General features: G+C 44.8%; 1 protein-coding gene across 1 annotated transcript in view; it reads right to left on the minus strand.

Annotated features, from left to right (window-relative positions):
- Positions 1–8,600, minus strand: part of Sft2d2 (SFT2 domain containing 2) — a 19,137-nt gene extending 10,537 nt beyond the window's left edge. The window contains exons 1-3 of the mRNA XM_005398208.2: positions 8,453–8,600; positions 3,576–3,662; positions 3,091–3,176 (exon numbers count right to left, since the gene is read on the minus strand). Coding sequence (XP_005398265.1) covers positions 3,091–3,176; positions 3,576–3,662; positions 8,453–8,515 — 236 coding nt within the window. The 5' untranslated portion in view covers positions 8,516–8,600. The remainder of the gene's footprint in view (positions 1–3,090; positions 3,177–3,575; positions 3,663–8,452) is intronic.
- Between the last annotated feature and the right edge of the window lie 17,866 nt (positions 8,601–26,466).

Raw genomic sequence — 26,466 nt, forward strand, 5'->3', positions numbered from 1 at the left:
CTATATCCCCAGCCCCATATAATATTTTTATTTGGCAGAAAGGGGTATAAATCTTTTGAATCAATTTAGGACATCAAGGCAGCCATGATAGCACAACTAAAGACACTCACAAAAGAGGACTTCTGGAACTGCTTCAGAAAGTGGCAAGAATGATGGGATAAGTGTGTTTGAAGGAAGGGGTAGGAAGATTAATGGCAGTGTGTCTTTTACTGCAATAGTTTTCTTAAATTTAAACATTCACCGGGCGTGGTGGTGCACGCCTGTAATCCCAGCACTCAGGAGGCTGAGGCAGGAGGATCGTTGCAAGTTCAAAACCAGCCTGGGCTACAAAGAGAGCTTAAGGCCTGCCTGAACTGCAGAGCAAGACCTTGTCTCAAAAAGACTAAATAAATAAATAAAAATAAATTTAAACATTCACCATATATTTTGATGGACCCTTATTTTTCAGAAAAGGAACCCACATAGCAGGTTACAAATCCAAGCCATGAAACAAATACAGACAGTCCTGGACTGTAGTTGCATTGGCTCTACCCTACAGCCACACTCACACTCAGAACATAGTTCAACAACCTCTCCATGAGGAGCCACCTTGCCTCCTTGACAATGTACCAATGGGAACCAAAAACCGAAAGGCTCAGGTAATTTAAAAAGAAAAAAAACTACAAGCTTAGGTTGGTGATGTTAAAAAGCAGAGCATTTCATTTTCTTTCATAATCTCCAGAGAGTGATTTTAATGACAATATTGTGTAATACTTGTCAATATTTGCTAAATACCAGCTATTACTCTACATAAGTTATTCACTTCATCCCACTGACAACTTTTCGAGTTAGGCTTTTTTTTTTTTTTTTTTTTTTTTCTGGACAGGGTCTCACTATGTAGCCCAGGCTGGCCTTGAATTTATAGCAATCCTCCTGCCTCAGCCTCCCGAGTGCTGGTATTACAGGCATGTACCACCACACCCAGCTCAAGTTAGGCATTATTATACTGTACTTATTTTAGAGATGCACAAAGGAGGCTCAGAAAGGTTAGTTTCCTTCTCCAGGATCACACAGCTAAGAGGAAGTAAAGAGAATTAACATATGTTACACACATGTACCAAATCAGCACAATGAATGTAATTACTACATACTACAAACATACACCAATATAAAATTTTTAAATAAAAAATTGTGTAGTATACATACCAAAAAAATGTCACAGATTACAAGTAAGGATACAAACCCCTAGTTACTCCCAGAAAATAACCATTTCCTCCCTTTATGATTTCCTACACAGTGCTATGAAAAGTGCATTCCCTTAGGACTTGCTACAATGTTCCTGTGGACTATGCCACATACCTTGTAATTATGCTCAGTCTAGACTACGCATTCAATCTTCACTGTCTGCCCACAACAAACTGCCCCAGAAGTTAGCATTTGGGAAACCTTAAGAGGCAACATTAGACACTTCTGAGGGCCAGCACCTTGCTGTCACGTGCATTAATAAATTAACTTCCAAAAGGTGACTACATTCGTGCACTCAACCATCTGACTCTTCCTGCCAGATACCGAGCTGGCTTTGGGTACAACTGGGGACAAGTGAGAGCCAGGCTCAGCCTTGTCATAAACGCTACCTGTACTGTCAGACATAAGTATACCCCTCAAGGAGGTGATCATCAGCTCTGGGGAGGAGGAAGTCATCAGGCAAAGCTTCCTGGGAGAGGCGACTTTTGAGCCTGGTCTTGACAAATGAGCAAGTATCCAGCCACTCCAGGGGCTGTAGCTGTGCAGCTCCACAGCTCAGCAAGAATGGCCTGGATATGGGAGTGAAGGAAGCAGAGAAACCCAGCAGAGGGATGCTGAAGGGCCTCAGGGGAGAGGGATCTGGGCCAAAGCTAAGACCGCTCAGATAGCACCTTCTCCAGGATGCCGTGCCTGACTCTGCTCCAGTGGGACCAGCTGCCCCTCCCTGGGCATCCAGTTTGGACAGCCGTCTGGTCCCTGGCTGGCTGGTAAGCTCCCCAGGGTACGGAACAAGCCCTGTTTATTTTTGTAGCCTCACAGCCCAGCAGCATAATCAATGCTTCCCCAGTGAGCATCAAAGCCAATCAGTGAGGGACAAATGGCCAAGAGGACAAAGAGGAAAGAAAAGGAGCCAGGCAACCAAGGTCAACACCCAGCCTTGAGAAACAGTCATGGGGAGGAAGGCAACCTGGACTCCCAGACCTCTGCGCCACTTAGAGCTACAAGATGACCGAGTTCAGGTTCCTGTGGGCCATTCAGGCAGAGGCCAGGCCAGCACAGCCGGCTGGAGAGGCAGGACTGGAGATGTTGGGACATGGGGGGAGGAAGCCTCAGAGTGAATGAGCTTGACCTGGGGTGTCTGTACACCCCCAGGGTACACAACGCTGCCACCTCCAGAAAGCACCCACTCAACACCGTGCTGCATGAGCTGATGCTGAATCTGGGCTGGTCAGACACTAAGGAATAACCAGGTGAGCGCTTTTAGAACCACCCGCTCAGGCTCTGATGCCAGTGAGACCAGCAACAGGGGGAATGCATCCAGATGCCCCCGCTACAGCTCTTTCCCGGGACAAGTCACAGTGGTAATGCGTTTCTCCTGCTTTCTCCCTGGGTGTTTCAAAGACAAACTAAGATATAAAATATTTTGAAATAATACACAGGACTGTGATGCATTCCAACTACTCTTTCTTCTCTAAATCTCTTTTTTATTTTCTTCATTTAAAAAAAATAGTACAAAAAAAAAAAAGAACAATAGCAAAACACAGACAACACAAAGCAAGGATATTAAAAATGATACAGGGTTTCAAACCAAATGACAGAGATTAACAGTGGTTGTTATACTGCACATTGTTATCTTCAAAGAAGTTGCTCAGATTACCAGATGTAAGAATAGAAGATTGATCAACTCATTAAAGGGAGTAAGAAAATAATAATTTAAAAGAACATTACAGACAATACATAGTGTCACTAGGCTTCTTCTCTAAACCTTTAAAATCGCTGGAGCATCTGCCTGTACTTCCCCCAAGCACAATCTATATCCAGTTTTCCATCTACTAACTGGAGAAGATTGGGTAAAAAAGTGGTTACCTCCCAATTGATGCGATGTTCCCCAAGGTGTAAAACACTGCAAAGAGGTAGAGTCCCTTCCTGGGCACCCATAGCAGAAGAGTTCCCTGGAAGACAAGCATAGGGCATTTGCACAGCAGTAACCCTCCCACCACACCGGCACCCAGGAGCTCACAGAGGAATCCTTCGCACCATCTCTCTCTTTCTTTCTTTTTTTTTTTTTCTTTTCACAGTACTACTATGGATTGAATCCAGGGCCTTCATCTTGAGCTACATCTTGAGCCCTTTTTTCACTCTTAATTTTGAGACAGGGTCTTCTATTAAATTGCTAAGTTTAGTAAAATTCCAGTCCGGGCTTGAATTTGCAATTCTCCTGCTTCAGCCTCCCAGGGTGCTGGGATTACAGGTGTGTATCACCATGCCCTGCCTTCCTACCCGTGCACTTCAGTGAAGGACAAAGGAGAAAAGGATAGTGATGAAAGAGGGAGAAGGGAGGGAAACCTTACCAACAGTGAGCAGAGAATTCCTACAGCAAAGCATGCGATGAAGCCTTTTATCCTGGTACCCCAGCTTAACGACGATGCCTCAACAACCTGAAATTTCAAAAAAAAAAAAAAGATTACATATGCATACCTACCAAAAACAAAGGAAGCACAAAATTAAATTTAGAAGTGGTGCTAATTTGTACTGCAGAAGACATGGAGAACAGAATCCTATACATTGACAGGTATAGAACATCATCAAATCCAGCTCTTGTCAAAGCTGTACCCTCCTCTCTCCAAAGCTGACACAAGCTCCTCCAGAGGTGAAGACCTCCCACCTCAGGCACTAACAGGGAGCCCAGCCAGAGAGCCCTCCAGTAGCCCAAAATCTTCTGACAGCCCAGCAGGACAAGAACCATGATTGGAAAGGCCTGAGGTCCACCGGGCAGGGCCCCAGGATACAGGGTGCACCTGCGGTCCCATCATCCTCTCTTAGGTCTAGCAGCCCAGCTGCAGCGGGTTCTGTACCTACAGCATCCCTGGGACCTCAGGGCAAAGCCTGGCATCCTCACCATGGGCCTCCATGCCATCCACCCTCTGTGCAGGTGCTGGCATCAGGCAAATCACCCAGGTGTGAGACAGCCTCAGTAGTGCTCTGTTCATCCTGACTCTCTCCCTTCCGAATTCCTGAGGGCTCTCTCCCCAGAGCGAAGTTCAGGGGAAACCAAGATTTCCAGAAAAGCTATTCAGACAGGAAAGGCCATAAGCAGCTGCCAATGGTTCTTTTACTGAAGAGGAAAATAGAGAACTAACTTTTTAGAATTAAATTTCTGTAACTAGCTACTCCCCTCAGCAGGTTTGTCTTCCTGTTTTCCACCAACACTAGGTACATATGTCCCTTATCTAACCAACCGTACCCTGAACTCATATATTATCTCAAGCACTCACTTCCTGCAACCCCGAGTCTGACCCCACCCCGAACCTGTATGCTTCTGGTATTTCCGAGTTTGAACTTACATACTTGCGAGATATATGATGTAGTTTTTTCATTCTGGTCAATTAGCAATAATAACATAATCAATTAGCAATAATAACATAATCAATTAGCAATAATAACATAATCAATTATTAGCAATAATAACAATTTGGAAGTTATCCAAATACTCTGCTTCTATACTTCCTCCTGCTTATCCCATATAAGCCCCATATTACCAAGGATCAGGGCCTAACATTTTGGGGGAGGACTGATTCCCCGTCAGAGCCCATCAACATTAAATAAATCTGCCTCCAAATCGTGGGTGACATTTTGGTGTTTCTGTTTGCCACTGCATTACCATCTCAAAGATGACAACCAGGGCTGGGAATATAGCTCAATGGCACAAGTGCCTGGCAGCAAGCACAAGGTCCTGAGTTCGATTTCCAGAACCAAATAAGAAAAAAGATGACAACCAATCCTTGACCTTCCTAGACATCCCCATGATGCAAGAGGACATCACTGATCCCACCTGGACCCAGGCAGCTTCAGAGGGAGGCCAAGCCCAAGGCAGGTCCAAGAATACCCATGCAGGGTTCCCCTGGGGACACTGTGTGTCTGCCTCACAAAGTGGTCCAAGCTGCCTACCATGTTCCAACCTGCTGATGGAGGAAAGCAGTTGGTAGAGACTAGAAGGGATGCTCAGGGACCTGGTTCCAACCTGTCAAACCAGAAGCTGGAAGAGAAGGACCAGAGGCTCTCCCAGGTGTGGCAGATACTGCTGTAGAACGCCTTTGTCTCCACTCAGAAGAAAGGTATGTGGGTCATCGAAAGGGCTCTCCTCCCACTCCCATCTAGTTACACGAATTGAAACGGCTTCTTACGCTGCAATCTCACACGTGCACGGCACCAGCATGAGCTTGTGGCAGCATATGACCCTGCACAGAGGCACATTCACGGATGGCACAGAGCTAGGATAAGACAAAAGCACCATCTTCTTCCATGCCAAAGACCTCTCCACTTTGAGAAGTCTCTTTATTAAACTCCCCCTGGCTCCAAAATGAGACACCTGACTCTGTTACCAGTCAGTACTAGGCCCAAACAACAGAGTTAGAAAACTTCTAACCAACCATGGAACCGCCCTCCAAAGTCAAGATAAAATGAAAAAAAAAAAAAAAAAATCCCTCCTCCCACTGGAGCAAGAACAAAGAGCTCACCTTGCCAGGGTGGAAACAAAAACAAAGCTGCATGCAGGGGGAAAAAAAGCAGCTGCAGACTTCGATCAGATTTGGTACCTGAGCACTGCTTGTCATCAACAAGGATATTCAACAAGATTCAACCTTTTTAAAAACAATTTTTAACAGGATATGGTTAAATGTCACATTTGAATTGGCCTTGGCACTCAGAGTGCTAAATAATCTTGATGCAACAGTGAGATTCCAATCCTCGTAAAAAATCAAATCACTAGCAAGAAGGAGAAGTTCTGCCAAAAAATGTATTTCTAGTTTCTTTCAGAAAGGAAAGTGACATTTTGGTTCCACAAGCCTGTCAAGGTGAATCCATCCAAATGTTACCATTTGTTTGCTAATACCGGAGGAGGGGCATTTCACCAGTGTTTTCCAGTTGTATGTGGTTCCAAGCTCTTTCACCTGCACACTTGGTCACAGAGGGGGGAAGTCACTGTTCCAGTTCTAACTGGACTCAGTGAAACCAAACACTTCTTTTTCAAAATTATTTCAGTTGATGTAAAACATCTCTAAATCACAGTTGCTGGAAGCTGTACTAGTGCACAGGTTGGCTGGTTTAGGTTTTGTGGGGTTGTTTTGTTTTGTTTTGGTGAGCGGGGATTAGAGCAGTTAACAGTACCTGGAAAGAATCTGCAGGCCACGTGTTCAGGCTCTGTCTGACCGGCAGTCATGCACAAAGATCCCTTTGACGACAAGACACGGAGGGAAGAAGGGCTCTTGCCAAGAAGTGGAGCTATGAATTTTTCTGGAGACCGAACTGGTAACCACAAGAAGGTAAGAAAGGAATTCTGTTTTACTCCTGTGATTTAAGGTCAGATACTGTTCATAGCTTCCTTGCCCCAAGGATCCTTCACAGGAAACACAAAACCTATACCTTCAGGAAGAAGTCCTCCGAAACCAGGACTTGAGGTGTGTCCATGAAGCATTGATTAGAAAACTCAGCACAAGACTGTTTATGATTAGACACAGCCATGCAAATTTTAGATCCTCCTAGGAGAGTTAGGTCTGAATTACTCATACTTCTACAGTTCGCATCAAAATGACAAGAATTTTAAAGAGCACTTCTGCTGATAATTGAATGTGAGGGCTGGGGGTATAGCTCAGTGGCACAAGCACCTGCCTGGAAAGCATGAGGTCATGAGTTCAACTCCTGGTACCAAAAAAAAAAAAAAAAAAAAAGGTTATTGAACGTGAAAAGATTTTTAAGACCACCTCCTCTTGCTTACCATACAAATAAATACCACAGAATCCTCCAGCGCTGCTAACCTCAAAACCATGAAAAATGCGAGATGATCACTTCAACACTGATATCCTAAGGGAAGCACCAACCTTGTAAATTCAAATTAAGCCAAAGCCCAGAAAATTAAGCCTGCCAGCTACAAACTGCTTCCAGACGCATCACCCAATGTGACACACGGATGGCTCTTACATGCAAAAAGGATACTGACAACATTACTTCAGAACATAAGAAAAGCACCTAATCTTTAAAAAGTAGATATAACATCTGCCTTAGTTTACAACAGTGAAGCCCTTCATTGTACCCAACACAGGCAGTCACCATTTGGGGTGAAAACTCAGCGCGTACGTTTTAAAACTAAAATACAGCCCTCACACTTGATTTCTAAATGTGCAATGCCTGTATCATCCCAGTGTCAACACTCCACCCGCAAGAGCCTTCCGAACGCAGTGTTTCTCTCAGCTGGGAAGGTTCCTAATAACTTGCTGGCGTCGATGCGGCGTAAGGCGTTAGAAGACCAGGAGGGTCAACTACAGCGTCACATCTCTGTCAGCCCCTCTGAAGTTCAACATGAGGATACCGAAGAGAATCAAAGAGAACTCAAGGAACTACCTCTGAGCCCTGACTAATGAATAAAGGCAATAATTCAAAAAGAACTCACCAAGCTGTTGCGAAATATGTATTTTAAAAAGTGGAGCCTCATTTCTCCAACACTCGATTTTTACAGTGTTAAGGCGAACATTCGGAAAGCAAGCTGAGATTTCAGAAGGGCGGGAGGAACCAATACCAACCAAACAACCCTCAGAATAAAACCAGCCACACAAGCAACAGGTGAGTGCAACAGGCTGCGAAAACCAGGAGAAACGACGATTAAAGTGAGGGAGGAGACAGGTTTCCAGTTGGAAAGGTTTCCTGTTTCCAGACAGATCTCCATCTTGTTCGACACCCTCATTTTACAGATGGGAAAACTAACACACCAAAAAGTCACAACGGGTTGTGTCTTCCAGAAAGCAAAGCAAAAAGCAAGCGGTGCCAGCGCCCAGAAAGGAGAAACATCGTTCCGTGGGCGCGTGCGATCCTTCGGGATGAAGCAGCAGGCGGCGCCCGGAGTCCTGCGCGGCCGCAGAGTCCGGCGGGTGGGAGCCAGGCGAACCGGCCAAGGCTGGCGTCCCCGGAGCGCACAGCCGGGCGGTGCGGCCGACACAGGACAGGACGCGCCAGGCGCACAAGGCCGGGGCCGGGGTCACGCACCGCGGCCCGGGCGCCGCCCCCCGCCGGTCCCCGCGCTCCAGGCGCGCAGGTGTCTCCAGGGGCCCAGGCACCGAGCGCCGAAGGGGCGCCGACAGCACAGGAGCCCCAGACGTGACGGGAAAGACAGCGAAAGAGCGGCCTGCCCGACAAATTCTGGGGTCCTGGCTTTGCTTCGTGTCCGCAGGGCTCTCACCTCGGACAGGCCGCTCCGGTCCTCGGTGTCCTGCCCGCTCAGCACCTTCTTCAGCTTGTCCATCCCGCGCGCGCCTGCAGCTCCGGCTCAGACCCTGGGCGCCGCCTGTTGCGCTGGGTCCGCGAAGACGCTTCCGGGGGCTCCGCCCACCCAGCGCGCCCCGCCCACCCCGCGCGCCCCGCCCACCTTCCGGACGGCCTCGCAGAGTCGGGAGTAAGGTCCGCCCAGGAGGGCGTTGCCAAGCACCCCTACTGCTACTGCGCCGCTCCAAACCGGAAGTGGCCGGTCAGGGGGCAGTCCCTCTTCCACTCCGCGAAAGTTGAGTAGCACCTCGTGCAAGGCTCTAGGCAAACTAGAAAGGTGAAGCTTTGTGCGGCCTTGGGCATAAAAGTTGTGGTTACCCACTTTGTGAGTGTACTACACGAGAAAAGATTCTTTTAAAAAGGATTCTTTTAAAAAAAATCCCTTGAGGGGGCTGGGGATTTAGCTCAGCGGCAAAGCGCCTGTCTGGCAAGCGCAAGGTCGTGAGTTCGGTTCCTGGTACCGGAGAAAAAAAAAAAAAAAGAAAAGAAAAAAGAAAAAAAAAATCCCTTGAGGGTAACTGGAGGAAATTCAATCAGTAGCAAGCTTTGTGGATATGTAAAATAAAATCAGGCAACACCGCTATAATTCCCACTGGAAATGCATCAGGAAGTATGACTTGGGTAAATATCAAGGAGCACTTGAACTTCGCCAAAAGGAAAGGAATCTTGGATTTCTTTGTGTTTTTTGAATGGTTTGTTTTACTGACCTCAAGCTGGACTCTAGTGCGGATAATTTCATGATGGAGAGTCCCAGCGACCCCCAACACAGAGCCAAAGACAAGGACTTGCGTTGCAAATTGAATGCTGGGGAACATCTGGGAAACCTACTTCCAGATTAAATCAGCTCAGAAAAATCCACAGAGAGGTGGTCGGGAGCACCTATAGATCAATGACAGCACCTTCCTTAACAGAACGTTTACAAAAGAGTAGAACTGCTGTGTCTCTATGGGGAAAATTCAAATATAACCGAGAAGTTGAACCTGTTAGAAATTATTGATTGTCCGGGAGTGGTGGCACCCACCTGTAATCCCAGCACTTGGGAGGCTGAGGCAGGAGGATCATTGCAAGTTCCAGACCAGCCTGGGCGACAAAGTGAGCTCAGGGCCAGCCTGAACTGCATAGCGAGACCCTGTCTCAAAAAGACAAAAAGAAAAAAGAAATTATTGATTGGGTAGGCAAAGGATTTGCACAGAACCCTGTTTGTTTCTGCCATGTGATTGTAATTGACTGCTGATATGACTTCAGCTTTGGGAACAGTCATATATGCTTGATTTTACTTTAATTTATACCTCAGTCCTTGAATAGCTGTGCTGCTGCTCTTGCTTAAATGATCCTGCACTGGTCGTTTTCTAGTCGCCGGGACAAAACACCTTAAAGGAGGAGCAGTTTATTTGTCTCACAGCTTCAGGGTGTTCCATCCATGGGAGGCTGGCTTCAAGAGAGAAATGACACACAGGAAGGGTCTGATGGAGAAAAGCTGCTCAGATCATGGTGCCAGGAAGCAGAGAAAGGAGGGAGAACCAGGGACAAGACCCATCCAGGTCACACTGCAGGTAACCTGCCTCCAACCAGGCCCCACTTGCTAACAGTACATTCACCTTCTGCACTCATCAGTGGGTGAGTTGAGTGATGAGTTTGGTGCCCTCATGATCCAGTCACTGTCCAAAAACATGAGACTGAGGGAACATTTTAGATCTAAACCATAAGCGCTCCTTGCTGTTTGGTCTACTCAGGAAAATTTTTCAAATATCAGGACATAATGCCAAGTTACCCATTATGAAGGTAGGAAGATCAGAAGTCTGCAACTCTAGCACTGCCACTCAGTAGCTGTGTGACCCAGAGCAAGTTATTTTGATATAGAATTCAAGAGATCAGAGAGACCAAAGGAAAACAGATGGGCTCTATTGGGTATAAAGGCTCAGTGGACTTCTGTCCAAAATAGGTGAGCACTAAACAAAAGAGAAACTTCCGTTTTTATACATTTTTTAAAAGTTGGCCCAAAACTGGAAGGAGGTGTAGAAGCTGAGACAAAGGCAGTTACTTACTCAGTGAGAGTTTAACAATTTAGCTTTGAAAGAAGACAGATTTCAAGATGTCCCAGGACCCTGTTTACAGGAACACAGTTGTCAACCTTATCACCATCAGAGCAGAGGTCAGCCTTGCAGGAAAGCAGATTCCTGAGAAACCTGGGCATCACAGAACTCTGCCTACAGGATTATAATTATTAACCTTATCTGTAACAGAGAAATAGCAGTTATGGAGTAGGGGATATTTGAGGGGAACTGTCAATGCTGGAAAGAGAGAAAAATTTGCTTTTCTCCAAGTTCCACTTTATTCCTCCCTTTGATGTTCTTTATAGACAAGCTTTAATAGCATCATCATTATCATTTATTTTGTCACTGGGGAGTGACTCCCTGTTGAGCAGAGGTTGGTACCTGGTTAGTGCCATCAGCTGGGTGGTGGAATGTTTTTCCACCAGAGTCTACAGCTGACAATATTTTGACACATAAAGGTAGAAGATAAGGGAGAATAAGACAAACTCCTAAGTTGTTCAAAACCCTGCTAGGGTTTTGAACCCACCAAATGATGAAAACTGTCCTCCAAAGAGGGTGCCTGGTAACCATCTTTTTCAACTTTGGACTGGGACATGATCTAACTTTTGAACTCCAGCAGTCGTGTCCTCAGTAACCTTGCCATGTTTCCTGATCATGTGGTGTAAATAGAGTGGGTACATTTTTAGGGATTTTTTTTCTAGCAAGGGCAAGAGAGAATTATAATAAAGAGACTTAATGTCGTTGCAGCTCCATGTCAATCCTCAAGTTTCAGCCATGCATGGACTGGTCAGCTTCCAGAGTGACCAGAGCAGGGCTGTTGTTTCCTCAGGTTTCAGCCATGTGTTGACTAGGCAGCTTCTGGAGTGACTAGAGCAGGGCTGTCAGTTTTAGTGGCAGCCCAATCTCACCACAGGATCAGCCAGTTTGGATTGTCTGGATCTTGTTTTCTGGTTCATCTGCCTTGGGCTGCCAGCTTCAGCCGACTGTAATGGATCTAAGGCACAATTTCTGCAATTTTAACAGCAGTGGAGATAGACAAGATATAGTGTGGGGCCCATCCCACATGGGCCCCGAGGTGGTTGGATTTTATTTCTTGACCCAGTCCCCAGGTTTTAAGTGGTGTATTGAGTCTGTCAAATTTACAAGCATTTTCTTTTCTTGTACCTAGCCACTGATATTTTTTGTGGCCATTTCTAAAGTCTGTATCTGTCTTTTTAGTCGACTTGCCTAGTTCACAGAGATTACCCTTGATCTGATCTATAATTTGGGGTGGCCAGCTGAACAAGATTTCAATGGGGAATACCCAGTTTGTTTGGTGGGGGTGCACCTGACCTGGAGGAGGACCATGGCAAGACTTGATCCCATCTCAAGTGGGTTTCTTGGCAATATTTTTTAACAATTGTTGAAGTGTCTGGTCCATGTATTCCACTTTTTCTGAGGTCTGTGGCCAGTAGGCTGTATATAATTTTCATTTTATTTTTAACATTCATGTGATCTCCTGAACTATGTCGACCATGAATGCCAGCCCATTGTCTGACCTCAGGTTCAGGGGTAGTCCGAATCTTAGGATGATGTTTCTTTTTTTGTTTATTTGTTTTTGTTTTTGTTTTTTTCTGGTACCAGGAATCAAACTCATGACCTTGCGCTTTCCAGGCAGGTGCTGTGCCACTGAGCTAAATCCCCAGCCTCCGGGTCATTTATCATATCTTTTCTGTCCAAGTGGGGAAGGCCTCAACCCAACCTGAGAAGGTGCAGACAAGCACCAGCATATATCAATGGCCTCCTGCTTGGGGCAGTTCAGTGAGGTCCGTATGACATTTCACACTGGATAGTGTCTGTATCCTGAATATCTAGGGGGTAGGTGGGCCCTTGCTTTGGGTTGTTTTGAGCATGGGTTAGACATTGCTCATGAACAGCTTGAGTAATGGCAGTAAGCATGGCACATGGAAATAATGGCCCAGTAATATCTAGTGCTGTTTTTCCCATGTGAGACCCTTGATGGAACTGTCTTACAAACCTGGGAGCCATCATTTCAGAGACGGCCAGCCTCTTATCAGAGAATTTTCACCATCCTCCCTTGATATAACTTCCAGATTCTCTGGCAAATCATATCCTTTCATTTGGGGAGCAGTTTGGGGCCTCCAGGAGTGGTGGTTGCAGGATGAGGGGCATGGACACAGTGCCTCTTTTGGGTTGTGGGGCTGGATTAGTTATATCTGGCACTCCTGGGTAAGGGTGTTTACTATTTCTAGAGTTATTTGGGGATTTTTGCATAGAAGCCCCTGATCTCATCATCCTTGGGTTTGACAACCAATGATGCCCCCTTCAGTCCATTAAAGTTATAACCAAGTGTGGTACTCAAATGGTCAATTGCTGTTCCAGAGTTAATCAACCTTCTGCGTCACCAGGGTAGTGGCAGCAAGTGCCTTGGAGAATGGAGGCCGTGCTAGGGCCACAGTCTTAAGTGTTTTGTCAACTATGCCAGTGGACAATGTCAGGATCTCATGACCTGGGTTACCTCTATGGCTATTCTTTTGTGTTCATGGACATAAGGGAAGAATGGATTAGCTATATCTGCCATTCCTAAGGCTGGGGACTGGGTCGGGGCTTTCTTTTAATTTAAATGCTTTGTCTTGGTCAACTTCCTAGAGGAGAGGCTCTCTTCCTGCCCCCTCCTTATGGCTTCATGTCAGGGCTTGGCCATAGGTGAGAAATTTGGGATTCAGACATGACAGAATCCCATTGCCACACACAAAAAAATGTTCTTATCTGCTACCAGGTGATTGGGGCTGGGAGGGCATAAATACCCTGTTTTCTTTCAGTGTCCAGTCGGCACTCCCCTGGTGTCACCATGAATCCCAAATATTTGACCTCTTGTGGGCAAATTTGTGTCTTCCTGGACACTTTATATTTTTGTCTTCCAAAGCAGTTGAAGGAGGTCTTTAGTTCCTTGATAGCAGTCCGCGTGGGTAGGGGCTGCGAAAAGATCATGTACATATTGCAGCAAGGTGCAATTGTCGTATGGTATGATGAAGGCCTTGAGGTTCATGGCTAGTGCCTCTCCAAAGATGGTAGGACAGTTGTTGAATCCTTAGAGAAAGCTAGTCTAGGTGAGCTGTTCCTTTGTGCCTACGACAGGATCTTCCCATTGAAATGCAAAGATGGGCAGACTGACTGGTGCCAGATGGAGACCAAAGAAAAAGCATTTTTCAAGTTTAAGCAAATAAAACAAGCAGCATTTGCTAGATTGAGTCCCATCAGTGTATACAGATTTGGGACAGTTGGGTGGATGGTTTTAATGGCCTGATTCACCACATGCAAGCCCTATACTGTCATTTACATATACATGTACATGTAAATATGTATATATATAATTTTTTTTCATTTGCCAATTTTTTAAAATTTTATTTTAAGGAGAAAAATAAAACAAAATTTTAAAACAAGATAATAGGAGAGTAACAATGGTTAATACATTGTGTATTGCTATTGTTAACTTAGTTACTCAGTATAAGATAGAGGCATTTGCTTGTCCAAACAATATCAGCACAAAACTTTCTTTTCAATGAATTAAGAGAATTTAGTAGAATAAGTGTCTTAACGATACTGTATATATCTTTTTTCTTTTCCCTTCCTTCTTTTCTCCTTTCCCATATCCCAGTTTTGTTTTCCTTTTGAATACTTTTTTCCCATTTCACAGTATCTATTGTACATTGTGGATCTTATTTACTCTTTCAGCTTCTCAAACTAGGGAGACAGTATGTTTTTTTTTTTTTGTTTTGTTTTGTTTTTGTCTTTGTGAGACAGGGACTCACTATGCAGTTCAGGCTGGCCTTGAGCTGACTTTGTAGCCCAGGCTGGTCTCAAACTTGCAATGATCCTCCTGCCTCAGCTTCCCGAGTGCTGGGATTACAGGCATGAGCCACCACACCTGACTCAACAATATAATTTTTACACATGAAAGTCTGATTTATTTCACTTATGAGTGTGGTCTGAAGTTGCATCCATTTACCTATAAAAGTCTCCAGTTTATCCTTTTCTGTTCCTGAGTAGTACTCCACTGTATAAAGAGACTATATCTTTTTTATCCATTCCTCAGTTGATGGGCATTTGGGTTGTTTCCAAGATCTACCTATGACAAATTGTGCTGCTATAAACATGGGTGCACATATATCCCTGTGATATGATGTTTTTAATTCTTCTGGTAAGATACCCAGCAGGGGAATAGATGGGTCAAATGGGACCTCTAATCCTAGTTTTTTGAGGAGTCTCCACACTGATTTCCACAGTGGTTGTACCAGTCTACACTCCCACCAACAGTGGAGAAGTGTTCCTTTTTCCCCACAGCCACAGCAGCATTTGTTATTGGTTGATTTCTTGATGATGGCCATTTTTTCTGGAGTGAGATGGAGCCTCAGGGTTGTTTTAATTTTCATCTCTCGAATAACCAATGATGTTGAACATTTTTTCATATATTTATTTACTATTTGTATTTCTTCATCTGAAAAGTGTATATTCATCTCAGAAGCCCATTTTTGGATTGGGTCTTTGAATTTGGGGGCTCTGATTATTTTGAGTTCTCTATATGTTCTCGATAATAATCCTTTGTGTGAAGAACAAATGGCAAACATTTTTTCCCACCTTTGGGTTGTCTCTTCACACTGTTGGTGGTTTCTCTTGCTGTGCAAAAGCTTTTTAATAAGATGAAATCCCAGTTGTTGATTCTTTGTGATACTACCTGTGCAATCAGGGTTTTATTCATAAAGTCTTTACCTATACCAGTGTCTTCAAGAGTTGTACCTATTCCATCTTCCAACAGATTTAATGTTTTTGCTTTAATATTTAGATCTTTGATCAGTTTTGTCCACTTAGTATGATGTTGGCTGTTGGTTTGTCATAGGTGGCATTTATCACATTGAGATAAAGACCATCTATTCCAATTTTCTGTAGGGTTTTTATCATGAATGGGTGCAGGACTTTGTCAAAAGCTTTTTCTATATCTACTGAGATAATCATATAGATTTTGTCCTTGGCTCTGTTAATATAGTATATTACACTTATTGATTTCCATATGTTGAACTGTCCCTGCATCCCTGGGATAAATACAACTGGGTCGTGGTGTATAATCTTCTTGAGGATTTGCTGTATTCTGTTTGTCAGCGTCTTATTGAGGATTTTTGCATCTATGTTCATTAGGGAGATTGGCCTGTAGTTCTCTTTCTTAGTTAGGTGCTTCTCTGGTTGTGGTAGCAGGGTAATGCTTACTTCCAGGAATGAATTTGGGTGTATTGCTTCCCTTTCAATTTCATTAAAGCGTTTGAGGAATAGCGGTCTTTGGTATTCTTTAAATTTCTTGTAGAATTCAGCAGTAAATCCATCAAGGCCTGGGTTTTTCTTTGTTGGCAGGTTTTTAATTACACCTTCAATTTCATTGATTAATACTGGTTTATTTAGGATTTTTATATCTTATTGATTCAGCTTCGGTGGTTCATATGTATGTAGGAATATGTCCATTTCTTCTGCATTTTCCATCTTATTAGAATACAAGTTCTCAAAGTAAGTATAGATGATCTTCTGGATTTCTGTAGGGTCTGTTGTGATTTCATCTTTTTCATTCCTAATTGCATGGATTTGAGTCTTCCTTTTTTGATAAAGTTGGCTAAGGATTTCTCAATTTTATTTAATCTTTCAAAGCACTAAGTCTTCAATGATTTTTTTATTGTTTTCTTAGTTTATAATGCATTAATTTCTGAAGAGCAAGGTATTTTAAGATTACTGGCATCTAGCCAAGATTTTATGTTTTTAAGAGTTATTTTAAATGTTTTTGTCATTATCACTGGTATCTGGTTTATAACCAGCCCCACTGGGTTATCTTTGGCTGATACCCTGGAACCTTACGTGTTAGTCCACGTAGCTCATCTGTTCCTAGCTTTGGTGACTTACCTGAATACTGTCTGTATTTTTTCTTTCTTAGCCCTGGCCTGTATTAAGATCTTTCATTGTGTTACCTCTTCTGCCTGCAGCCACAGCCTCAGTGTTTCATTGACCTTTAGCTATCCGCCCTTGAGCTCCCACTTAACCTCCTCACAAGCATATTGAACTTTCATTTTTTGCAGTGTCCATCACTTTGTTTCCTCTCACAGCTGGGCCACTGTCACATGTTTTCTCTGCAGGGTGTGTTCCAGCTGTGTAGTCTTTTCTATACAAGAGACACATTTGTTTTGTAGCTCTGTCTCTGTGTTATGCTGCTCTGTCTCCAGGGTTACCTGCATTTGGCACATGTGTTCTCTCTTCGCCTGTCACAGCCGTTTTCCTACCTCCTTGGCCTGCAGGTGCAGCTCCTCTAGTGACTGCAGAGCCCTCTTTTTTCTGAGATGTCTTAGCTGTAGCTTTCACACACAGGGCCAGTTTTCTCTCTGCCTGACTCTTGCCTTGGCTGTCCTCCTATATCTGTCTCTGCAAGTGTTCAGCCTCCTCTTGTGTCTGTTGTTTTTGTGCCCCCACTGCCTGTGCACAAAGAGCCTGCAGTCCCCCACGCTGGTGCTCAGTTGTCTCCAGCTGTAGGGGTACCATGTGGATTACCTCCTTGATCTGTAGCCTGTTGTATTCAGTTGCCTCCACCTGCTGGATACTGTCTTTTTGTCGTTGCATGTCGACTGCTGTTTCTTCACACCATGTGACCTCCTCCTTTATGTGCTATTGTAGTTCCTGTGTCTCCAGCTCTGCCTGCACCTTGGCTTAGGCATGTGCCTCTGTCAACTGCTTCAGTCATTCAGTCTCTTTTACCTGCCAGTGAGACTTTGTCGTCTTACACTCAGCATGTTTATGTGGGGGTTTTTGTTTTTATCCATTGTCCACTCAGCTGGTAACCTAATACCAGAGGAAGGCCAGTCCATTTCACAAAGAAAGCTGGGTACACACACCTGTAATCCCTGCACTTGGGAGGCTGAGGCAGGAGGATTCCTGTGAGTTCAAGGCCAGCCTGGTCTACAAAGTGAGTTCAAGGCCAGCCTGAACTGCATAGCAAAACTCTGTCTCAAAAAAAAAAAGACAAAAAAAAAAAAATTTTCACAAAGGCCTTTAAACAGTGTTAATGACCACACATAGACTTATTGCCCCAAATGTATGTATCTCATCTATGTAATAACAAAATGTTTATTTAATCAAAGCCAATGGATGCTTGTGTGTGTGTGTGTGTGTGTGTGTGTGTGTGTATTTATTTATTTATTTATTTATTTGGGTGCCAAAGATCAAGTCAAACAGAGATGAGAGCTGAGACCTGGGAAGCTGTGACTGACAGAGTTAGAGCCAAAGCTCCACTCATCCTTTTAAGCAAAAAGAAAAGACAAACAATCAATCCAAGCAGCTGCAGTCAAGTTTGTTATTAAAAGTTTATAATAAATGGGATGAAAAAAATATATTCAAAAGGCTATGTGTATAAGAGATATACTTTTGAGGGCTGGGGATATAGCCTAGTGGCATAAATGCCTGCCTGGCAAGCATCAAGTAGTCCTGAGTTCAATTCCTGGTACCAAAAAAAAAAAAAAAAAGAAAGAAAAACAACAATAACAACAGATATGAGAGAGAATTTTGTACAATAAAAGTTATGTCCTGCTAGAAAGATTTTAAAAATGACAAAACTAGAAAGCTTCTGGAGTAGTTTATCTAAAAATATGTATGTTTGCCAACAGCATTCTAAGAAACCTTGAATCAGTGTTCTTATCTTAAACCAGCAGAGAGCAAAGAGCAAGTTAACCCTGTAATTGTAGTTTAACAATTTACCATATACAAGAAATGTTTGAAGCATATTAATTAAACAACAATGGGAAGCCAAAAGTAAATTTATCAGTAAGATAACATTGTAACCTGATTTTTCCTTGCCCAAGGGAACTTTCCTTAAGGGAAACAGGGATTGAGCCCTCTTTCTCAAGCCAGGTGTTTTCCTGATTTTTGAGCTTTGCCATGGGCACCTGTCTTTTTTCCTCACTAAACACCCCTAGCAATTTGCACAAAGCTGGCAACTCTATAAACCTTTGTCCCTCTGTGGGCCAGGGTCCTGAGCGTGGAATTTTAGGCCTGGGAGTTTTGAACCCACAGGTGTTTCCCAGTCTCTGCTGGTCTTCCTGTAAAATGTTTCCAGGCCCAACAGGATGCAGCCATAGCCCCTTGACTCCAGCCATCTAACCCCAAGCTGGGCACTGCCCAGATCCTGGAGCCAGCCCATGTTCCTCCACCTCACCCCACAGAGCACACCACGGCCACCAGAGCTGGGAGTTTGTCACGCAGTCTCTATGCTCAGCAGGCACAGTTGGGCCTGAGTCAGCAGGGTTCCTGCACCTCGCCCAGCCGCAGAACCAGCTGCTTAGGCGCTCTTCCAGTTCCAGTCCCAGTCCTGCCCGGGGAGATTGCCTTCCTCACCCTTTTCACATGTCATTTCTTTTTATCCCTTTTTTTTCTCCCTCAACAGCCTGCCTGTGGTGCAAATCACTGTCTCAATCACTTTTGCTTTAGGCCAATTAGACAGCCACCCCACAGGGGTTTTCAGGCACCACTGAAGGGTTTGTTTAAGCCCAAATTTGAATCTCAAAAGGTATCTACCATTATGGGGTACCCGCATAAGCCTTGTGCAGACCACTAGACCTGGTCAGCCCCACACCTGCCCCAAGAGCACAGTCTGCATCAAGAGACCTGCAGCCCCACACACTTCACTCCGCGTTTCACGCACACTCATACACCTCCCCCATCCAGACTCACTTTCCCAACTTGAGTGTTGGTTTTGGCCAAACTCACTGGTGGGCCACACCAACGCTCTATAAAAGGGGCGTAAATGACCACTTTTCAGAGTTACAGTGGGAAGTAAACACAACAGTACACAGATACTGGAACATTTAGTTAGCAGACATTTAGTAAGCATTTAATAAAGCTTTTGCCATCTGTGAAGACTTCTCAAGGCCATGCTACACGACATGGGCAGCTGTCCTTTCCTCTGTGCTCCTGTAGCATTTTAAACACACACGCAAGTACTCAGCTTACAATATTATCATTATTCACATTTCCATCCTCCTCTACCTTGCAAGATCTTCACAATGACTTTCAGTTGTTTACTCTCCAAGTAACACTCAGAAAATAGGGTGTTGCATGTGTAAACATCATACAGTCTCCCCAGTGTGAGAAACTGAAAGAGTAAAAGATCCAAAATGTATAATAGATATTGTAAAACTGGAAGAAACTTCAAAAGGAAAGAGAGCCAGGTGTGATGGTGCACACCCGTAATCCCAGCACTCGGAAGGCTGAGGCAGGAGGATCGTTGTGAGTTTGAGACCAGCCTGGGCTACAAAGTGAGCTCAAAGCCAACCTGAACTACATAGTGAGACCCTGTCTCAAAAAGATTTTTTAAAAAAATGGAAAGAGAAACTGGGATAGGGAAATGGAGAAAAGAAGGAAGGGAAAAGAAAAAAAAAAAAAAAATATATATATATATATATATATGTACAAGCTAGTTTAGGTAAACTAATTTCTCTTCATTGAAAAGAAAGGTTTGTGCTAATACTCTTAACAGTTTGGACAACTAAATGCCAATATCATGTACCCTAAATAACTTATTTAAATATTACAATATGCAATGTATTAACCATTACTACCCTCCTATTATCTTGTTTTCAATTTTTTTTCTTTAAAAAAAAATGCAGAGGAGAAAATGGAGTGATGATAAATACATACTAAATAAAAGAATAAGTGAATGAAAATTTTTATTCTGTTTTGTTTTGAGACAGGATCTCACTGTGTAGCCCAGACTGTCCTTGAACTCACTGTGTAGCCCAGGCTGGCCTTGAGCTTGTGGTGATTCTCCTGCCTCAGCCTCCTGAATGCTAGGGTTACACACATGCACCACCACTTCCAGTTCTTAATTCTGTTTATTTTTGAGACAGGACTCACTATGTACTTCAGGCTGGTTTTGAACTCACTATATAGCCCAAACTACATAGTAGCTCAGGCTGGCAATCCTGTCTCAGCCTCCCAAATGCTGGGATTAGAGGTGTGCATCAATACACCTGACATTAATTCTATATTTTATTTTAAAGTCCTAGAAATTCTAACAGCCAGATTACCAAACAGGACAATAATTAAGATGAATGCAATACAGAAGTCTGCCTGTAAAACTCATTTTGTCAGAAAAGCAAGAAAGTTGACCTACCTTCCCTCTCCACCTACACTTACTGCCTTCATCACAGCAAGTGAAGTTTGGGTTAGAAAAGCTAAATTCGCAATCACACCCCAGGGCCTAAGAGCAACGTCAACCTTAAATCAGAACAGGAGGGGCTCTGTTCTTGGCATGTGCCTTAGGAGAGCCTGCAAGTCACAAGCACACACCAGTATTTTAAAGAACACATGGGCACACCCCTTATGTGGGATCTCAGGACAGTGACCCCCACAACTTGAAACCTCCTCCCCCTTTCATGATCACAGCCCCCAGGAAATGCTTCTTCCGGTCTCCTGCCCTGGGTCCTAGAAACCAGTGGTCTAAAGGTTGAACACTGCACCACCTCCTGGGTGGGCAGATGCTGTCCCAGCCATGCCAGTGGGACACCTGGACTTGCAGGTGCTCAGATTAAAGCTTTAAAACACGAAGCAAATCCTCTTCTCAAATACGGTGCATGCAAGAAGTTTGCTCACAAGAGTATAGCATTTTCCAGCAGCTCCAATCGCACGTATTCTTGTTTCCCTTCCTGCCCTGATTTAAAGTTCCAGAAGTACTCACAGATCAGCACAGTTATCTGCAACAGTTCATGTGGAGGCTGAGGAATGTGGGGTCACAGCACTGAGTCTGTAGGAAAGGCTGAGGGACTTGACTTTGAAACGATGGGAATGTTTTGGAACTCTGGGGCAGTGGCCATTGTACTCCTTGCACTGCCCTCTGTCTGGCTGAATTGTTCACTTTGAGATGGTTGATGTTATGTTAGGTAAATTTCACTTTGATAAATTATTTTTTAAAAAGAAAATAGGGAGGTGGGAAGGCGGGGAGGACACGGCAGTGCCAGCACAGAGCAGAAGCCGACTGGGAAGAGTTTCGAGTGAACAACCTTGTATGGAGTGGCCTGAGCCAAAGAGGGAAGAGGGAGAAAACCACTGACACAGCGGTGGGCAAGCGGGAGGAGAGGGGCCTGCAGAGGCCCAGGCCCCAGGAGCTGTGGCCAAGGAAGGACACAGAAGCTACTGGTCATGGTTCCCTCTGGTTATGAGACCTCTGTTTCCTTCCAAATCTCACCTGGGGGGAATGTGCTTCACCTCCACAACCTTCCAAGGTGAGAACCCAGAGCGGTCATCCCTGATCCCACCCTGAACCACCCCTCCACACCCAGGTCCACCCCCAACTGGCTGCCTGGGTGACTGTGGCTTCCGTGATGGCCAGGCAGCTGCCCTGCACCCTTCATCGTTCCTCAGTGTGATCCTCCCTCCCCAGGCCAGAGACTGCCCGACGCCTCCAGCACCAGGACTGCCCCTGCTGCCCACTGGACCACTGCCTGCCTGCCTCTGTCTCCCTCTCACTAGCTCTGTCCGTATCAAACATGAACTGTCTTCAGGAAGTCTGGTCTTCAGTTTCCACTCCACCCCTTCCTTCTTCCGGCCCAGTCCCTATTCTGCTCACTGACAAAACTCTGCAGTTCTTCCTAGATGGACTCCCCCCTTCCTTCTCCTTGCTACCCCAGCTCCACCCTCATCAGCCACAGCCTTATTCACCTGCCCATGCCATTGCTGCCAGGTCCTGTGGAGGACCCCTGGCGACTCTCCTTAAAGGAGGAGCAATTGTCTCCATTTTGGCTGAACTTGGCCCTATTTCCATGTACTGATGTGTGCAGAGCTGGCTGGGACTTTTCCTTATCCCTTCAATTGCTTTAAGCAATGCACATTGGTCCAGTGACGTGCTGATGTGTAGTCTTTGAAGCAAAGACCACAGGGTAGTGTCCCCCACCCCTGTAGCTCCCAAATAAAACATGTGTGAGCCAAAGCAAGATGGAGAGCCATGCTCCATGCTAGCTGTCAGATGGGATTGAGCCTCAAGATAAGAAGCTATGATTTCTTGGGGCTTGAAAGATTACACATCAGAGCTGAAGCACTAACCGCAAAACATTAGATACTAGCTCAACTGTGCCATGCAGATTATTCTGTGTGCATATCCTTCTCTCTGCATATTGCAGAGGTGATTTCAGGCCTCCTACCTGGCCCAGCTCACAGCACTCACCTACTTCCCACCATTCTCAGAGTCACTCATCCTCAAGCCACTCCCTTCTTCACAAATTAATAAAACCAGGGTTCGGCCCTGGGTCAAGGCCTTTGTTCTGGTTAGCGGTCATCGTAGCTGAACCTAGGACCGCTTTGGCTCCCCACAACTACAAATATGCCTTAGTGTCTTTATTCTCACCATGGATTGCACTGAAAGTGATAGACTGGAATTAACTTGCTAGAATTCCAGTAAGTTTTCCATGGAATTACAAATGTAAACTTTCTGGGCCATGATGAGGTCCAGGAAGGGCTCTCTATAAAGTTCCACTCCTTATACAGAAGCCATCACCATCACTTCTGTAGGTCTTAGCTGGAACACAAGGCCCCACAGTGCCCCAGCCTTACTGTCTAAGCTTGTTTCTGACACAGGAATTTAAGCATCGCACTCTGCACAGGATTGTTTGATTAACATTTACTAAAATCTACCATTTAGAATTTTAAATGCACTATTCTTGCTAAATAACTGTCATATGTATGACCTGGAATCCTCAATGGGCACTGAGAATCTAAGAGAATTATCTTCCATTAATTTCTGCAATATTTGTGATGGCCTACATGTCTTGTCTGAAATCTTTCATCAGTAACACAAAGAACCAAGGTGAGGGGCTGGGGATTTAGCTCAGCAGCATAGCACCTGCCCGGCAAGTGCAAGGTCATGAGTTCAATTCCCCGTACCGGAAAAAAAACAACAAAAAAGGAACCAAGGTGTGTCACCCATTCCTCAAGGTGTTGGCTTCTCAGTGACAGGAGCCACATCATCCCCTGAGAGATCTTTGAAAATCCAAAGATGGATGTCTGAATCTGTGGAAGCTCTGAGCGTTCCTTTACATGACTAAAAAAAAATTTTTTTTGCACATATCATTACTTGAAGGATCTGGAAGTGGGGAGATCATTTTCTTATTTAGGTGCCCTAAATGTAATCGTGTAATACCATACCTTTTTGGGGGGCAGGATGCCGACAGAAGAGAAGGCAGTGTGGCCACAGAGACAGAGACTGGGTGACATAGCCACAAGCCAAGGAATGCCAGTGCAAGTGGGAAGAGGCAAGGACGGAAGTCTCCACCAGAACTTCCGGAGTGAGCCCATCCCTGCCAACACCTTGATTTGGGCTTTTCTGGGTTCCAGAACTGTGAGATTTTCTGTTATTTTACACCATGAAATTTGTGATCATTTGTCACAATGGCCCCAGAACCTAAAGCGTGTGGTTCCCCACCACCTACAGGTAAATCACTGCTGAGCTCTCAGCTGTCCGTGACTTTTCTTTGGGCTTATCTGTCTCCTTTCTGTCACACACCCCAGGCTCCAAGCGTCAGAGACTGGGTGCTGAACTCACTGTGATCCCACTGTGTCCTCCTAGAAACACCTACTCCATGCCCGTCTTGGTCCCCTCCCTTCTGCCAGGTCACAGAGCTCCCAGGCCACCTCATTCCTCCCAGTACCGGGCTGGGGATTTAGCTCAGCGGCAAAGCGCCTGCCTGGCAAGCGCAAGGTCGTGAGTTCGGTTCCCGGTACCGGAGAAAAACCAAAAAAAAAAAACAAAAATCATTCCTCCCAGTACCATAACACTTAGCCCATTATGCTCCATTTGTCCACACGCTTTCTCCCCTTTATGTTAGGTCATCTTGAGGCGTGAATCCCAATCTATTTGTCCTTGCATCTCCAGTACTAAGCACAGTGCCCAGAAAACACAGTAGGTATTAAATCATAACCTTCCCAGTCACCACTCAGACCACTTGCTGTTGTTGCTCCTCCCTCCCCACTGTGATGATGCAGAGCAGGAAGAGACGGCGCTCAAGGCTGAGGAACTCCCTCCTGCACAGCCTTTCTGTGCCCCTGTCTTGCACAGGCGGACCAGCAGGCAGCTTTAGATGAAATTTTATGTGAGCCCTGTCAAACTGCACCATCCTCTCCACAAGAGCCACAAACAAACAAACAGAAAAGGATAAAAGAAACCATTTGAGTTCAGGAATGTATAGAATTGGAGAAATCAAGGACAAAACTCTTCTACTGCAGGGACATAACTTTGCAATATCTGAACTTTTAGGGCCTGTCCCCATCTCATATTCCCTCACTCACCTAAATCCACCTACACTGGCAATAGACATCCCCACATGGACAGCTTGTCCTCCATCCCTGTTGCGTGGGGCTGGGGGAGGGTGTAGGGAAAGGCAGAGCCTTCACTCTGCAGCCAAGTCTCAGTCGGGCTATTAGTGTAAATGGCCCAGCCCCTCCCTCTACTGGGACTTGGGACGATCTGATGCATGTTCCTTGAGGTCTCTCAGAAATCTCCCACAGGATAAAGTCGCCCCCTACCCTGCCCACTAATTCATTAATCTCCTTGTTTGGTACTTTGTGAATCAGTGAAGGCTATGTGGTTAAGCGTGTAAGAAAAAGAAAATAGATTATTGCTCGTTTCTGGATTTGCATTATCTGGACCCTTGTCTTAGCAGACTTAATAATTATTTATAAAATTACCATGAAAAATGACTGATGAAGCTTTGTCTCTCTTACCTTTTGCTTACTTACCTTTTACTCACCTGATTGCTCTATTCATTATCCCCTTTCCTGAATGCCATTGCTCATGGGGCTATTCCCATAGACACCACTGTTCCCACAAACCCCAGCTACCAGCCTTTTTCTTTTAAAGCAACTCAGTTGAATGACCTGGCTTCATATTTGGTTTTCACATTTCAGCCTGGTTTTTGCTTTTGCCACTCCCCACAAACTGTAGCAAAATCAGCAATACCTCCATGCTGCCCATAGAAACTTCTGTCATCTGACTGGCTCCCTTAACAGCACGGAGTAAAGGTGACAACTCCTTCCTTGAAACACTCTATATTTCCCTTGGCTTTTAGGACACTGTAATCTGGGCTCTCCCTACCCATGGGCTATTCTTTCTCCTCTCTCCAATCTCAAACTGTTGCTTGGGGCTCCCTTCAAATCCTCCTTTATTTCTTTGTCAGTACTCTCTACACCATCTCCTTCATTCATGCAGCTGTAAATGTTATCTCTCTAGGCGATAATCCTCAAGTTCTTTCTTTAGCTCAGACATCTCTTGGGCAGCATTCAGTTACCCATTAAATTACACAATGCACATTTCCATATGGGCATCTCACAGTCATTCCACCTAACATGTTCAAACAGAATTTTGATTTCTCTAAACTTGTTCCTCCTCTCTATCCTTATCACATTACACAACACCAGCACCTCCCTAAGACAAAAACCTGAACGTCCTCCTTCATCCTTCCGGATCCTTCATTTCTTACATTGAATTCATCAGCAAATCTACTATCAACCTTCAAAATACATCAAATCTACCTTTTCTCATATCCACTGCCATAGCCCTAGCCCAAGCAACATCACTGCTCACCTGGCCTACAGCAGCAGCCTCCTGAATTGATTCTCTGCTCCTCCCAACACTCCATCCTCCAGAGAGCAGCTGAAGAAAACGCAGAGCACGTTCAGAGTATGTCAGGGCTCTCCCCCACAGCTTCCCACTGTATCACAATGAAATCTACCCCTTGTACCCACGGGTTACAGCATACTGCAAAATCCGACCCCAGCCAGTCTCTTCAATCTTATCATGTTCAGACAGTGT

Source organism: Chinchilla lanigera, unplaced genomic scaffold (genome assembly GCF_000276665.1).
Source record: "Chinchilla lanigera isolate Chin_1 unplaced genomic scaffold, ChiLan1.0 scaffold00061, whole genome shotgun sequence".
Lineage (NCBI taxonomy): Eukaryota > Metazoa > Chordata > Mammalia > Rodentia > Chinchillidae > Chinchilla > Chinchilla lanigera.